Raw genomic sequence first — 17,684 nt, 5'->3', positions numbered from 1 at the left:
TTTGTTGAGACATTGCTGGCTGGTAGCCTTGGGCTTTGTTGAGACATTGCTGGCTGGTAGCCTTGGGCTTTGTTGAGACATTGCTGGCTGGTAGCCTTGGGCTTTGTTGAGACATTGCTGGCTGGTAGCCTTGGGCTTTGTTGAGACATTGCTGGCTGGTAGCCTTGGGCTTTGTTGAGACATTGCTGGCTGGTAGCCTTGGGCTTTGTTGAGACATTGCTGGCTGGTAGCCTTGGGCTTTGTTGAGACATTGCTGGCTGGTAGCCTTGGGCTTTGTTGAGACATTGCTGGCTGGTAGCCTTGGGCTTTGTTTAACCATGCATAATTGAGCCCTCCTCTTGGCTTACTCCCATGGTTGCACCCTTTTTTCTATGAAATGGCCAGGAATGCAAACGACCCCCCTCCACTTCAGCCGGCCGTCCCTGGAGGACCTCAGACACACAGTCACAAAGTGTCCCAGACCTGCTTATCACAGGGGGGCAAGCCTGGAGCCTGGCATGGGCTCAGATTCAACAGCACATGGAGAAACACACGCACACACGCGCTCTCTCTCTCTCTCTCTCTCTCACACACACACACACACACACACACACACACATACACACACACACATACACACACACACACAAACACATAAATGCCTTATGGTTCTGATTGAGGAGTTAGTTTACAGCTTGCTGAATTTTGAAACGGAGGTGAAGCCTGACTGAACAACTGTGTTTGGGGGAAAAAGAAGAAGAAGAAGGAAGAGATGTATTATTCGATTTCATCCCGTAAGAAATGGCTGATTGGAATCATCTCGCCTTGTTTACTTCCTGGTTTTGTACAGCAGGGCCAATGGCCTCCAAGTGGGAGAAGTGGGTTTGAATTTGAATTCATGGACAGCATGGGGACATTTTTGACGGGGAAGGTGAAAGAGTAGTGTTTTTTCCCCACAACAACAACAACAACAACTGCTGCTGCTGCTGAAGTGCCCTTGAGCCCGGCACTTCATCCCAAGCCTCTTACCCCCTCCAGTGGAGCTGCTCAGTGGCCAAGTCGTACCGGGCAGCTCACCAAAGAGTGAACCTATATACCGCTAGCTAGCTAGGTGTGTTAGTGAAAAAGAGAGCCACGCATCCTCTGAATAAAGTGAGAAAATAAACACCTGGCCTCGGGGCCGCTCCTCTGTGCCCACTGTCTGCTGCTGCGAGGCTGCTGCTGATGACTCATTTCAGTTCTGTGTTAGCGTAACCCAAGCTGACACTGACAGTGGAGCGGAGCTCACGGGCTCGGATTCCTCAAATGTGTTGATGCTGCCAGCTGCACCTGGCAGGCGGCAGGAATCACAACGCGGAGAAATCGTGACGACCGCTCAGCGCTTTTGTGTCGAGTTTCCCCCCAGTGAGTCACACACTTCATTGTGAGTCTAGCTCTGTGCATTCACTCACACAGGGCGAGCTACTTGAGTTAAGCGCTTCTGCTCAGGAGGAGTCGGCTCGTTGAAAAGCCTCAGCCCGATGTCGGGGCCGCGGTCGCCTCGGGTTCCTCGTTTGTCGGCGTGGAAAGGTCGACCGCGGTTGAACTTCTGAGGAACGTCACCCGCCGTCATCAGCGGCTAGTTGCGTACCAGCGCTGCGATATATGTCCCGCCTTTTACTGCAGCGCCACTCGCCAGAGCTACAAATTAGCTCACTCTGATTGGACGTTGAACCGTAGTGAGGCAGTGTGGTTGGTAATGTGTGAGAGACAAGTCTCGGTGTCCACTTGAAATGACGTTCGAGTCAGGTGGACATGTTGGTCTCTAGTGATTGGTTAGGGAGATACGTTGGTCTCTAGTGATTGGTTAGGGAGATACGTTGGTCTCTAGTGATTGGTTAGGGAGATACGTTGGTCTCTAGTGATTGATTAGGGCAAATTGTATCCAACCCCCCCAAATCAGTTAGAGTGGAGGCAATGTCAGACTGAAGAAGGAAGTGGAGTGTTACGACTTGACAATTCAGTCTGATATTAGGCAATAAAAGTCTGGCCATTTGGTTCAACAAAACGTCCAAAACTGTAGTTGGGTTTCCATCCAAATGTATTGCAACTTTTAACCCACTTTTCATGAAATATGGCCCACGGGCCCAAAATTGGTCAGCACTGGTATACAGCCTACCTGTGACATCAATGTTTTGATTAATCTACTGTCTAAATGTAGCCTATTACTGCATGACTGATCCTATGATTGTAATCACACTCAGGTGTGCTTTCACAGGACAGGTGTTGTCCATTCAATCAGCCCACCTGTCTTTATAATGGCTGTCTTGCACTGTGTTTGTATGAGACTTGATAAAGGCTACGGCCGAAACCGTTGTCAAATAGCGTTAAATTACACTTTCTTGCATCTGGAACCAGAGTGTGTGGCTTCCCCTCTATCAACATGCTCGTTTACTTACATTCCAATTCATCAACTTTGGAGCATTATTTACCCCCCCCCCCTTCCCGACATGCTAGGTTGACATGCTTGGTCCCAATCGATTCCTTATTTCTTCTACTTTCATATGGTAAAAAGATCACCACTCTAGCTTTAGAAATGAGCTCGCTGTCAGCCATCGATTTACGGGCCAAATTCAGTTAAAAAATGTGGGAGTTTAAGGAGCTTAACTGTTGTTGAAGCATTTTAAAAATAGCATGATTTTTATTAAGAAAAAACACATTTGATTGCTATTTTATTAAAAGAATATATATATTATTATATAAAATCCCCCATCTCTTCTAAAACATAAGGGAGGACCATCCTCCCTTGCCTCACTAGAAAAATCTCCTGTGATGTTGTACATTTAACTTGCTGGATTTGCACCAAGACAGACTGTTGTTGAGACAGCAGGCCTGCACATGCTCACCCTGCCATGGTAAAAAAAAAAGAAAAAAGTTCCCATCTGATCTGAGTGAATCGCCGCCTCCTATCCCTGTAGCCATCATCCATCTACCCATGCAGGCCGTCACAGCCCAGAGCTGTGGCTCTGGCTCCATGGCCTCTCCCCTCTCTGCCCCTCATGCCATATGTTTTCCCCCCATGATGGCGAAGGCATGACCCGCCCATCTCTGCCTCTGATTGGCTGGCTGCACACGGCTGCTCTCGCCTGCTTAATTCCAGGTGAGCCAGAGCCATCTCAAATCAACGACAAGATGCAGCGAAAATGTTCGTAACGTTGCAGTCAAGTTGTCACTTTATTTTGTTGAATTATGTGCAACACGTGGTGCACAACATGTAGCAAAGTGACAACAGTTTCTGAAAAATACATCACCGAATCAGTGGCGGATGGCAGTGTCCAGACCCTAACGAAGGATTCATTTGGGCTGGTTACCAGTCTGCTTAAGTAACAAGAATGTAATACGTTTTGTGAATTCAGCCCATTGACTTTTCATTCTCAGATTCTTCAGCTTTCAGTCTTTATTGTCATTTTTATTTTATTTTATTGTGATGATTATAATGTTACTGTAGTGTGCACTGTTTTGAATAGTTTCCTCTTGCCACGGGCCATGTTGTTAAAAGTCCGAATGGTAGCAGGCAGCAGGATTTTATAAAGCATGCTGGTTCCTATTTTCACATAAGGATTGGTTTCATACAGCAGGCCTGCAACCAGGCTGTCAGTTGGATGGTGCATGTGGCTCGATGTCACTCAATCTGACGTCAACCTGACAGCATCTAGGCAGGGAGGAGGTTGCCTCTGGGTTTGTTTGTTTTTTTGGATTTGGTGCTTTAAAGTCGAGCTGAACCCAAAAATTACTTTTCTTTTCTTTTAGTTCAAATACCTGGGTATGCAGTGCACCTATTTAATAGTGTATGCAAACAAAATCACAACAATCTAATTTCTTTAGTTTTTCACACTTTTTCACATCAAAAGTTCATTTTTCAAGATTTCATTGATAACAGTAATGTACAGTTTGCTGACGTCACCTAGTACTATCAAATTTCTACCCCATTTCAACCAATCATATCACGACATGCAGCTGTCAATCAAATCTTCATTTCTGGATAATTTTCTCTTCCAAATGAAGTAGAAAATGGCGCCTAGTGCCTGTCATCTGGCAGAATTGCTATCCCATAAACTAACTACTAACTTGGCCAATTGTTAGAAACATGAACAAAAAACAAAAACTATAATCTCTAAGAATGCAAAGAAATGTAACTGGCTCGTTAAAACGCGCATTCCAGGGATATCGTAGCGATAATGGCGCGCGCATCCGAGAGCTTGGTTGTCAGGGGTCCCACTTCGGAGATTCCAGGCCGACGTGCTGCACTCTCTGCTCGGCAACACGAAGGCAGCTGGCAGCCTGCGGCTCGCTGAGCTCCACTCCTCGCGTCACCAGGCTCTTCCCGAGGGGAGCGCCACAACACACTGAATCCCACTCGATTTGTAGGCGGAACACGCCAGGATTGGCCAAAGCCCAATCCAGTCCCCAGAATTGTCAAATAAAATCATCGACATGATACTATGACCCGCCTCTCAACCTGTCATCTTAGACAAACTATGTTTTCAGTCTGAAACGGACTCATTATGCACGTGACGAACGGGTTCAGTTTGACTTTAAGACTGAAGCACCATGTGAGATGAAAGTTTCCTCAGCTCATCACACAGTGCTGCTGGGACAACAACATCATGTCAAGAACCGGTGGAGATCATTCTGGATGCAGCTCTGTCCAGTTCTCTCTGAGAACAAATACAACTTGATAAGGGCTTGGACAGTATAACACAGTTTGTCCCCCCCCCCCCAGATTTGTACACGTAAAGCTGCATTCAGCAATGTTTTTGTGTTCAAATAAGTGTTAAATGGCTCTATATTCTGACAGCAATCACTGAAATAGAGTGTTTGGTCAGTGAATTGAAACCCCCAACCCCCCACTGTCCTCTATCTCTCTCCTGTAGTCCTGCAGGCTGGGCGGACGTATCTCCACAACCGTAACTCATAGAGACTCAAGGATGGCGGCATTGGATTCGGGGTGATAAAATACATATAGTCCTTTATAAGGATCGCGATTGGACCTTCCGTTTCTTAGAAAATGTCAACTTTTCTCTGATTGGATAGTTTGAGGTCGGCGCCAATTTTGATCCAATCAGAGAAAAGTTGACATTTTCTAAGAAATGGAAGGTCCAATCGCGATCCCTCTAACGGACTATATGTATTTTTTCACCCCGAATCCATTGCCGCCCAGCCTGCAGGACTACAGGAGAGAGAGAGAGAGGACAGCGGGGGGTTGGGGGTTTCAAGTCACTGACCAAACACTCTATTTCAGTGATTGCTGTCAGAATATAGAGCCATTTAACACTTATTTGAACACAAAAACATTGCTGAATGCAGCTTTAAAACTTTAAACTTGAACTTGAAATGACTTTTTTCTGCAACGCTTTGGGAAAGTGAGTTGGGAGAAAAGAAGGAAAGTCAGTTGGGAGAAAAGAACTGCTGAGTTTTATATCAACGTGCTGAAATCTCTCTGTTTCAGGATGACAATTCAAAGCTGGAATAATAACTCGGGGCCTCCTTTGTGTCGTAGAGCAAAGTGGAGTGACATGAATGAATCCTCACAAAGTAATGCTGGAATGCAAAAAAAAAAAACTTGAAAGAACTTAAAGATTCAAGCGATGTTTATTGGTTTCAGATATGTTGATGTCATCACACACTCCGATTTATTTTACTTCAAACCAGGAACGACTTCTTAATCGTATCATCTTAATTTTGCCAAATACTTTTGGCATCCTGAAGTCGGGGTCATCATGTACATGAACATAGCTTCAAATGAAAGCAGACAGTCTATACTTAGACCTCACTGTCATCACGTCTAAAGTCATAAGAGCATGGAGCCAGCACATGAAAAAGTCTGTGGCTGTCTGTGTTGTGGCTCCAGGGTACTGTGGATCACTGGGATGAAATCCCTGGATGGCTGTGCACTGAGCTCACTCTGCCACTTTGTCTCTGTCGCTGGACAATCAGCCACGCTTGTCCAGATGCTCCTGAAGCTTCTCTGACATGTCCAGATCAGTGTAGGAAATGTACAAAATATTTTGGGGGCAACTTTTGCCCCCACTCTCTAAAAGCTGAGGGCATTTACAAAACGTTGGGGGCACTTTAAAAATAGTAATCAGTGCATAAAGTTGCTAAAGCGTATAGTGTGAACAACAGCGCTGTTTGTGTGAGTGTGTTCTTCATCGTCGTCTTCTGGCAGCCAGCTTGCAGGTGCTGAGTGTGTGTGTGTGTGTGTGTGTGTGTGTGTGTGTGTGTGTGTGTGTGTGTGTCAGAGATGGAAATTAAATGAATTGAATGAAAATAAAATTATCAAAAAATTGGGGGCAATTTTTGCCCCTGGATCATGGTTTTTAGGGGCATTCTGAGATTTCTTGGGGGGCATTTTTGCCCTTGCCCCTGGCTAAATTCCTACACTGGTCCAGATGCTGCTGAAGCTGAGAGAATCAGCCACGCTTCTTCTCTGACATGTCCACATGCTGCTGAAGTGATCGGCTGGGCCCGCCCGTCTGCATGCCAAACGTAGTGGCAGTCACAGTCGGATGGTCTCGTACAGAAACCTGCCCGGGTTAAAAAAAAAAATTTAATTGACAGAAAAACACCATCCCAGCCTCCCCGGAGGTATGGGGAAGAGGTATGGAAATGTCACTGCTGCAACACGCAAATCTCCACCTGTCATTGTGACTGGATGTGAAACTAGCCGGTGTGTGGAGGCAGCAGGCAGTAGGCAGTAGGCAGTAGGCACGCAACTGAATGTAGAAGTTGGCACATAGGAGCTCACACAGAAAATTCTGATATGATGGCATGTGGGTAGTGTGGAGGTCAAACCACTGCGGAGACCCGGAAGCAATTCACGGCAGCGGGACTTCCGGCTCGGCCAGACGTTCCTACAGTCACAATTGGCCGTGTCTGCGGGTGGGAAGCCGGTGGGGTATGAGTCCTGGTCGCTGCACTAGCGCCTCCTCTGGCCGCTTGGGGCGCCTGTTTTTTTTGGGGGGGGGGGGGGGGGGGGAATAGCGTGATCCTCCCATGCGCTACGTCCTAGTGCCGGTGAGACTCCTCGCTCGGCTGTCAGGTGAAAAGAAGCGGCTGGCGACCGCACATGTATCGGAGGAAGCATGTGCTAGCTAGTCTATGGCTCTGAAAAAATGAAAACGGGAGAAAAACCTGGAGCGAAAAAATCATGCAAAAATGCATTCAAAAAAAGAATAACGCACTCGGGTGAAAAGACAGTTGTGCAGGATTCATCACACCATCATGATCAACAGACATGAGACTGGAAGACTCAATGATCTTTGACACACTTGAATCTGCCTTAACTGATCTGGAAGAAAAGATTGAGACTGCATTGTGTTCGCTGTCATTATGGGTACTTAAGTGTTGCTTTTATGCCCATGATAACAATACAGCATGCTCTCTAGGCTGCTATTTATATATTGAAGGGTTACATCCGGAGCCCGAGAAATTCCCATTACTTAATAATGCGTGAATGTGAAACACAGATTCTACAAAACTACGAGTCATGGGAAACGAAAGTCAGAAGAACGTTGAAAGACCCCCCCCCCAAAAAAAACAACAACCTCAAAAGTATTTGGAGTGAACCATTTGGTCTTGAAGCCCATGGAAAATGCCACATGGCCCACAGTACTCAGAGGCTTTGAGCTGACATGATGTCCTATTGGACATCATGTCCAACCCTAACCCTATTGGACATCATGTCCAACCCTAACCCTATTGGACATCATGTCCAACCCTAACCCTATTGGACATCATGTCCAACCCTAACCCTAACCCTATTGGACATCATGTCCAACCCTAACCCTACTGGACATCATGTCCAACCCTAACCCTATTGGACATCATGTCCAACCCTAACCCTAACCCTATTGGACATCATGTCCAACCCTAACCCTATTGGACATCATGTCCAACCCTAACCCTATTGGACATCATGTCCAACCCTAACCCTATTGGACATCATGTCCAACCCTAACCCTATTGGACATCATGTCCAACCCTAACCCTAACCCTATTGGACATCATGTCCAACCCTAACCCTACTGGACATCATGTCCAACCCTAACCCTATTGGACATGATGTCCAACCCTAACCCTATTGGACATCATGTCCAACCCTAACCCTATTGGACATCATGTCCAACCCTAACCCTACTGGACATCATGTCCAACCCTAACCCTATTGGACATCATGTCCAACCCTAACCCTATTGGACATCATGTCCAACCCTAACCCTAACCCTATTGGACATCATGTCCAACCCTAACCCTAACCCTATTGGACATCATGTCCAACCCTAACCCTAACCCTATTGGACATCATGTCCAACCCTAACCCTATTGGACATCATGTCCAACCCTAACCCTATTGGACATCATATCCAACCCTAACCCTACTGGACATCATGTCCAACCCTAACCCTAACCCTACTGGACATCATGTCCAACCCTAACCCTAACCCTATTGGACATCATGTCCAACCCTAACCCTAACCCTATTGGACATCATGTCGCTAAACATACCCGTTGTCCTTTTTCTTATAGGCTACAGATGATTTAGCTATATCCAGTCAGACACGTTTTGTTTTGGCCTCCTTGGTTGTTTCTTTGTTTGTTCTTAAATAGGTCTTAAATGGAATTCCAGGAAGCATTAAAAAAAATCTTAAAAAGTTGATGTTCAGACTGTTGATGGGAAATGGGATGGCCAGCTCTATGAGTTCTAGTGCTACGAGGAGGTGCAACCCTCTGCAGCGCTGTCTGGTGACAAAGGCCCAGAGGAGAGAGAGAGGGGGCACGGAGCCCTCCCCCTCCTCTCCGTGGAGGGAACCAGGGAGAGCTGGGGGTGTTGGAGGTTGAATGGGACCAGCTAGTGACCTCAGGCAGAAAGAATGTCCCCCGTTTGCTCAGGCGGGCCCGCTCCCCATAGCAGCGCACCACACAGCCATCAGCACAGGGGCCTTTGTGTCCACCTTCTAGACCCCAATCTCCAGAGCGGAGGCCATAGATAGAGAGACAAAGTGAACGTCACTTCCCGCTTCAGCACTGTACCAGAGATTTTCGTCCGCCCATTTATTTTCCCATAGACATTTCGTAAAATGCTTATAAAAAATAGTTTTTGACTTGTTCAAACCAAACGGTACACAGATATATTTAGAAACAGGAGAGATCGCATAACACGACTCAAAACATTTAAAAAAAAAATGCGGGTTTAAAGAAAATATTTTTTCTTTTTTTAAGTTTTGGTCCGAGTGAAATAATGTTCTGCGGTGTCTCCCGATTCTAAATATAGCTGAACCGTTTGGTTTGACCGAGTAAAACTATTTTTATGCGCATTTTTACGAAATGTCTATGGGAAAATCAATGGCGGATAAAAATCTCTGGTACAGTGCTGAAGCAGGAAGTGACGTTCACTTTGCCTCTCTATAGAGGAGCACACAGAAACACCTCCCAGCCCACGCTGCTGCTGCTGCTGCTGCTGCTGCTGCTGCTGCTGCTGCTGCTGCTCCTCACAGAGGCTCTGCACGTGAAAGTCGCTCCGACGACTTCAGTCTCCGCACGTCGGCTTCACGTCTCTGCCTCGATCCTGAGAAGATGCTTTTTTCTCCCCGCGCGCCCAAACGACCCAAAATGCTAATTACCCCTCAGTCTCAAAGTCTTAAAAGTCTCACCTATTGTGTGGACAGCATTCCTCGGCCGCTCCGGCCATTTATGTGGGTGTTAATGTATTGCCGTGTCCCGGGCGCTGTGACACCGTGTTGCGTGTGAAATACAGCGATTGCATAAATTCCGGCGTTAAAAAAGAGACGGGGGGGGGGAAGGCCCGTCTTTCCCATGCCGGGGACACAGCCATAAAATCAATGGCACCACAATTAAATGGGACTAATCCTCCAGATTTATGAGATCCGTGCGCGCCTGGTCTGCCAGCCAGGGCCCCGGCCCGGGTGGAGTCAAGAATCTGAATGGGTGCGAGCTCTGAGGGACGCATGGCAGGGGGGCTGCAGGAGACTTTGGCCCTTTAGCTTGGATTCATGATGAATCAAGCCTCACCCAGAGGAATGGAGCCTTGCTTCTTTGAGCTGGTCGGACGCTCAAAAAATATATGCGCATAGGCCTTGCACGATATGAGGAAAATCTGCAATGTGCGATAACATTGTTCAATATAGCGATGACGATACGACTTGCGATAAGTAAACAAATATTAAAGTATGCATATTATTAGCTATACAGTTCCTATGTCTTTCTGCTTTAATAATGCGAACATAGACCCCAAACATAGCCTATGCCCACTGAATAAAGAAATGAAATACACACTGACTCTAGCTGAAACTGTACACAGCGTGTTTGGGCTTTGGCACAGGGGCGGAGCGCACTGTTGCAAGGGAAAGGTGTACGCTGGATTTACAACACAAGACAAAATGGTCAGATGCTGCGTGGGAATGCATGACGCATGTAAATAAAACCACTTTTGTTAGTCATTGCGTTTCAGGCAGTCTTTGCGATGTGTTTATTGCACATGTTCATATTGCGATGACGATGAAAATACGATTAATTGTGCAGCCCTAGTTCATGCCTGTGTCAAACACATACACTATAAAAAATACACTGTATGGTGCATGGTGTGTTCATGCCTGTGTCTCATACACTATAAAAAAAAATCAAACTTGTGATGTCATGACTACGCAGAGAGCCACCAGGACACTGCCAATCCTCACACATTTTACTTCAAAATAACAGAAAACATTCTGGGATTTTTTGTGTGTGCCATCGATTTCCAGTGAACATTCTAGTTTTCTAGTCTCCTCCTACCCTCCCGGCTCCGCCCATTGTTTTTCAGAGTATCTGCATCAGTATCAACAAGCATTTCCCATCAGATGAACCCCTGCATTCCTGGAAAGACTCAAATATGTTTTTCATATTTGTTTTCATGTTTCTTTTCAGGGAGGAGGCTGAGAGGGAAGGCTTTCTACAATGTCAACGGCAAGGTCTACTGTGAGGAAGATTTCCTGGTAAGTAGTAGAGAGAGAGAAAGATCATTAATTTACCCATGATGGGTAGATTATCAATTACCCCATGGTGTGGTGAGGTGAGGGGCTGAGGAGGTGGTGGAGCAGAGCCTGGTGGTGAGGTGAGAGCTGAGGAGGTGGAGCAGCAGAGCCTGGGATTGCGATCTTAGGCCACATTGCAGAACTCTCCAGAGGAAACAGACGTTGCAGCTACAATTAGAGTGGAGCACCACCCCTCCAATTCACACTAATTTCCCCAAATTTCCCAGAGGAGCTCGCCTCAATTACCCCCAACGAGCTGCTGCCCTCCCCAGCACTTACAGTTAAAGAGTGGGAGGAGAGCTGCAGCAGGACAGCTGCACCTCTCTGGCCAACTGCATCAGGTCAACTGGGTGGACACTGACAGATGGACCTCTCATGGTGCCTGCAATTGCTGTCGGAAATATTGTAATTACGAGTTCAATGTACATATTAACTAGGGCTGTGAATCTTCACTGGCCTCACAATTCGATTAGATTACGATTCATCTGTCAACGATTCGATTCGATTCCACGATGCATCACGATGCATCTCGATACAGCTCCAACAGTATTGCAGCTCCAAGTATCAAATCCTCAATTTTCTGTATTATTACTGCACATGGCTGCTTTTTCATCAATTAATACAAGCAGTCAGATAAATATCAAGTCCCTTTTTTACTTAGAAAGTGCTTTAAAATCTGAATCTCAACAGAAATTTAAACATAAACGATTCAACGATTAATCTGTCAACGATTCGATACGATTCGATTCACACGTCCGCATCGCGATGCATCGATTATACGATTAATTTTGACACCCCTAATATTAACCCAACAAAATGGTAATTGTGCGAGGAAAAGCCTGAAAAAGATTTTTTTTTTAATTTATTTATTTATGTATCTTTTATTTTTTATTTATTTAGCCTTTATTTAACCAGGTTTGTCCCATTGAGATCAAAGATCTCTTTTACAAGGGAGACCTACCTATTTATCTATCTATCTATCTATACGGGGGAGTCTCACTTAGAGCACTGCTCTCTTTTCCAGGAGCGCCCTGTTCACATTCACACCTGGAAGTAAGGCTCGGAAATATATCGATGTTATATCGATATCATGATATGAGACTAGACTAGATATTGTCTTAGTTTTCGGATATTGTGATGTGGCATATAAGTGTTGTCCTTTCCTGGTTTTAAAGGCTGCATTACAGTGAAGTAAAGTAACTTAGTGGTTGGGGGTTAAGGGCCTTGCTCAAGGGCACCTCAGTGGTGGTAATGAGGGAGGGCGCAAGCGCTGCTTTTTTTCTTTCCGCACCCAGATTTATCCTGCCAGTCCCGGGGATTGAACCGACGACCTTCCGGTCTCAAGCTCATTCTCGAAACCTTTAGGCCACTAACTGACATTGCGTTGTCTAGTTGCCGTGTTGCCGAGTGACACGGTCCACATGCCAACAAGTCTGGAGTCGCAAATATTAGCAATGTACTGTACAGCATCACCTAGTTGCGAGAAGCCAAATTAAAATTGATGTATGAAAATATCACAAGAAACTAGTGTTGATATTTTGCTCTTTTACGAGCGAGAACCCTTGAATATGGGAATATGACAGTTCAGGATGACTTCCAAATGTGTAAATCATGGAATGTCAGTTAATCCCAATTAGTCTCGTCATCTGCTGTCAGCATTGCATGTTTGGAGGCCGCTTGTGCATATGATGTAACCTGTTGATTTAGCTCGTGCATATTATAGTGTAACCTGTTGATTTAGCTCGTGCATAAGGTGTAACCTGTTGATTTAGCAAATGCTCTTTGAGAAAATAGCAACCGCCACTTAGTGTCACGGATTGACCCTGGTGTTCAGATGAAGGGATGAGGCTAAGCCTTACAGGGCGACACGGCTTGTCACTCTGGGGGGGTTTGGGGTGTCGTGAGTGGGAGGTGGTGGCAGATGGTAGGTCTGTAGCAGGGAGAGGGTTGGGCGGGGGTCAGGCTGGGGCACCCACAGCCCGTCAACACCCACCTCCACCTGCTAGCTTGGCCCCTCCACCGCCTCACCCCCCCCCCCCCCCCCCCCCCCCCTATGTCATCAGGTCACGACCCCCAGGGGCACGCGAGCCGCAGATGGCCACCTTTTCTACCCGCCTGTGGTTCTGTGTTTAAGGGGAAAGAGCTGTTGACATATAGGGCGTAGGGCGGTTTCCCTTCCTATAACCAGTGTTGGGGGTAACTCATTACAAAAGTAACATATTACATGTAATATATTACTTTTAGCAGTAACTCAGTAATATAACTTATTACAGGATAGGATTTCAGTAATATTATACCAGTTACTTTGTCAAATTGAGTATTTAAAAAAAAATCAAAGCACATTTAAATAAATATACTGTCTGTTTTTATGCAAATAACCACTACAGATGACAATAACAAAGGAAAAGAATAACATTTATAATTTTGGATTGTTTACACTGACTTCAAGGGGGTTGAAATTATTTTTCGAGATGGTTCCGGGGTGTCATTCTGCTACTGCTGTTGTTTTGGTGAAAGTAATGCAAAAGTAGTGTAATAAGTAACGAGTTACTCTACACAGACAGTCATATTGTAAAGTAACTTATTACTTTCAAATGAAAGTAACTAGTAAGATGTAGTATATTACATTTTGAAAGTAACTTGCCCCAACACTGCCCTATATAACATGCACCCAGCTGCTCCACTGAAGTCACCCAGTGTCCAGAAACCTCCAGAGGAGTGCTTGTTGAATGTATGGAACTGCAGCACCCATGCTCACAAGCCCCGCCCCAGATAACGTTTAAAAAACAGGAGGTGGGGACCTGGTACAACTGGCTGCTGTCTGTCGCCTTGTGGACTATCAGCTGGGAGACAAAGAACTCGAAAGCAAGCAAAGCCCTTTTGCCCTTTTTGATGTCAACTTAAAGAGAGCAGCAGCACCCCCTATAGGTAACTGCCAGACTGAAAGTATGTGTGTTGTTAGCTCATGTGTGTAGCAATACTGGTCGTGCTGATAGCGGCCTGCGCTAGTCAAGATTGAGTTGTCTCGCACGCTCGCTCCCACAATAACGACGCCAAACACATGTCCCATAAAGCCATAACTCTCCACTGGCTGATCATAAATCCTGTGTTTGTATCTCTCCCACAGTACTCTGGTTTCCAACAGACGGCCGACAAGTGCTTTGTGTGCGGCCACCTTATCATGGAGATGGTAAGAGCCTTATCAAAGAGAATGCAGGAGGCATGCATGACACAGTACTGTGAGGCAGTGTACTTTATAAAGTACACTGCCTCACAGTACAGTGAATGACTGGTATAAAGTACACTGCCTCACAGTACAGTGAATGACTGGTATAAAGTACACTGCCTCACAGTACAGTCAATGACTGGTATAAAGTACACTGCCTCACAGTACAGTGAATGACTGGTATAAAGTACACTGCCTCACAGTACAGTGAATGACTGGTGTAAAGTACACTGCCTCACAGTACAGTGAATGACTGGTGTAAAGTACACTGCCTCACAGTACAGTGAGAATGACTGGTATAAAGTACACTGCCTCACAGTACAGTGAATGACTGGTATAAAGTACACTGCCTCACAGTACAGTGAGAATGACTGGTATAAAGTACACTGCCTCACAGTACAGTGAATGACTGGTATAAAGTACACAGCCTCACAGTACAGTGAATGACTGGTATAAAGTACACTGCCTCACAGTACAGTGAATGACTGGTATAAAGTACACTGCCTCACAGTACAGTGAATGACTGGTATAAAGTACACTGCCTCACAGTACAGTGAATGACTGGTGTAAAGTACACTGCCTCACAGTACAGTGAGAATGACTGGTATAAAGTACACTGCCTCTCAGTACAGTGAATGACTGGTATAAAGTACACTGCCTCACAGTACAGTGAATGACTGGTATAAAGTACACTGTCTCACAGTACAGTGAATGACTGGTATAAAGTACACTGCCTCACAGTACAGTGAATGGCTGGTATAAAGTACACTGCCTCACAGTACAGTGAATGACTGGTATAAAGTACACTGCCTCTCAGTACAGTGAATGACTGGTATAAAGTACACTGCCTCACAGTACAGTGAATGACTGGTATAAAGGACACTGCCTCACACAGTACAATGAATGACTGGTATAAAGTACACTGCCTCTCAGTACAGTGAATGACTGGTATAAAGTACACTGCCTCTCAGTACAGTGAATGACTGGTATAAAGTACACTGCCTCACAGTACAGTGAATGACTGGTATAAAGTACACTGCCTCACAGTACAGTGAATGACTGGTATAAAGTACACTGCCTCACAGTACAGTGAATGACTGGTATAAAGTACACTGCCTCACAGTACAGTGAATGACGGGTATAAAGTACACTGCCTCACACAGTACAATGAATGACTGGTATAAAGTACACTGCCTCTCAGTACAGTGAATGACTGGTATAAAGTACACTGCCTCTCAGTACAGTGAATGACTGGTATAAAGTACACTGCCTCACAGTACAGTCAATGACTGGTATAAAGTACACTGCCTCACAGTACAGTGAATGCCTGGTATAAAGTACACTGCCTCACAGTACAGTGAATGACTGGTGTAAAGTACACTGCCTCTCAGTACAGTGAATGACTGGTATAAAGTACACTGCCTCACAGTACAGTGAATGACTGGTATAAAGTACACTGCCTCACAGTACAGTGAATGACTGGTATAAAGTACACTGCCTCACAGTACAGTGAATGACTGGTATAAAGTACACTGACTGGTATAAAGTACACTGCCTCACAGTACAGTGAATGGCTGGTATAAAGTACACTGCCTCACAGTACAGTGAATGACTGGTATAAAGTACACTGCCTCACAGTACAGTGAATGACTGGTATAAAGTACACTGCCTCACAGTACAGTGAATGACTGGTATAAAGTACACTGCCTCTCAGTACAGTGAATGACTGGTATAAAGTACACTGCCTCACAGTACAGTGATAATGACTGGTATAAAGTACACTGCCTCACAGTACAGTGAATGACTGGTATAAAGTACACTGCCTCACAGTACAGTGAGAATGACTGGTACTGCCTCACAGTACAGTGAATGACTGGTATAAAGTACACTGCCTCACAGTACAGTGATAATGACTGGTATAAAGTACACTGCCTCACAGTACAGTGAATGACTGGTATAAAGTACACTGCCTCACAGTACAGTGAGAATGACTGGTATAAAGTACACTGCCTCACAGTACAGTGAATGACTGGTATAAAGTACACTGCCTCACAGTACAGTGAGAATGACTGGTATAAAGTACACTGCCTCACAGTACAGTGAATGACTGGTATAAAGTACACTGCCTCACAGTACAGTGAATGACTGGTATAAAGTACACTGCCTCACAGTACAGTGAATGACTGGTATAAAGTACACTGCCTCACAGTACAGATGGTGGCAAACTACCATGCGGGGGTGCTGGAGATAACAGAGAACATAGGATAAAATCGTCATTCTCCAACATTATCTAATGGGGTTAATTTCTTGTAAATGATAAAATGGTGAAGTTTAACACAACACTTCTCCCTCGCTATCTTGGGCCTTATTCGCCGCTCAATAACAAGACCGTCAGACACAGTGCAGTCGGACGCCTCTCCTCTCGACAACCTCTCGAAACTGTGTATCTGCTCTTCTCGACACATGACATCATCACACACCACCCGACGCATGACATCACACTGACACATGACATCACACCAACCACCCCGAGTTGTGTTTTAGTTTTTATCTGGACTTTTAGAAACCTCCCTGATGGCAGGCAGCCTGTGGGGGGTGATACGCAATGGCCTCACTCCCAACTCTTACCGTTATCGTGTGTGTGTGTGTGTGTGTGTGTTGTGTTGTGTGTGTGTGTGTGTGTGTGTGTGTGTGTGTGTGTGTGTGTGTGTGTGTGTGTGTGTGTGTGTGTGTGTGTGTGTGTGTGTGTGTGTGTGTGTGTGTGTGTGTTTGTGCGTGCGTGTCTAGATCCTTCAGGCGCTGGGCAAGTCCTACCATCCGGGCTGTTTTCGCTGTGTGGTGTGTAAGGAGGGCCTGGATGGCGTGCCTTTCACCGTGGACGTCGACAACAATATCTACTGTGTCAAAGACTACCACACGTAAGGAGAACATCACCCGTGCCTCGTACACTGATAAGAAGTGATAGATAGCTGCTGCGTGGAAAAAAATGTGGCCTTGAAGTTGCAAATCAGCTGTTTCGGCAAAACAAAATGCAACATTTAACACAGTTACTGCCTGGCTGGCAAGTGTCAGTCATGGAGGTTCCACAACATGTTATGGTATCCACTGTATTGACTGTGATTGGACCACTGCTACTGCTTGCTTGGTGTTGTTTGCACAGACTCACTTTAGGAAATGTCCACAAGGCACAGAACCTTTTCAAAGTGTGAGGTTCTGTTGTCTATGTCCTGCATCAGTGACTACGTTTACATGCACACAATATTCCGCTTTTTGCCCATATTCGGAAAAAGACAATATTCAGACTAAATGAATAATCCACTAATATTCCCGTTTACATGCAGCCGTAGCTCGCCCTCCCATGTGGGGGGGAGAGAGAGAGAGAGATGCAGGTAGAATCAGAGGAGTTTTGT

General features: G+C 45.6%; 1 protein-coding gene across 1 annotated transcript in view; it reads left to right on the top strand.

The window, feature by feature from the left end:
* Nucleotides 1-17,684, top strand: part of wtip (WT1 interacting protein) — a gene marked incomplete at both ends in the record, with an annotated part of 47,231 nt that overhangs the window by 22,344 nt on the left and 7,203 nt on the right. The window contains 3 exons of the mRNA XM_083662362.1: nt 10,942-11,009; nt 14,176-14,238; nt 17,062-17,192. Of these exons, the coding sequence (XP_083518488.1) occupies nt 10,942-11,009; nt 14,176-14,238; nt 17,062-17,192 (262 nt within the window). The remainder of the gene's footprint in view (nt 1-10,941; nt 11,010-14,175; nt 14,239-17,061; nt 17,193-17,684) is intronic.

The sequence above is a fragment of the Poromitra crassiceps genome, assembly GCF_964638095.1.
Source record: "Poromitra crassiceps genome assembly, chromosome: 28".
In the NCBI taxonomy this organism is placed as follows: domain Eukaryota; kingdom Metazoa; phylum Chordata; class Actinopteri; order Beryciformes; family Melamphaidae; genus Poromitra; species Poromitra crassiceps.
Note: the sequence above shows the minus strand (reverse complement) of the source record. Positions and strands in the feature narration are given on the sequence as shown.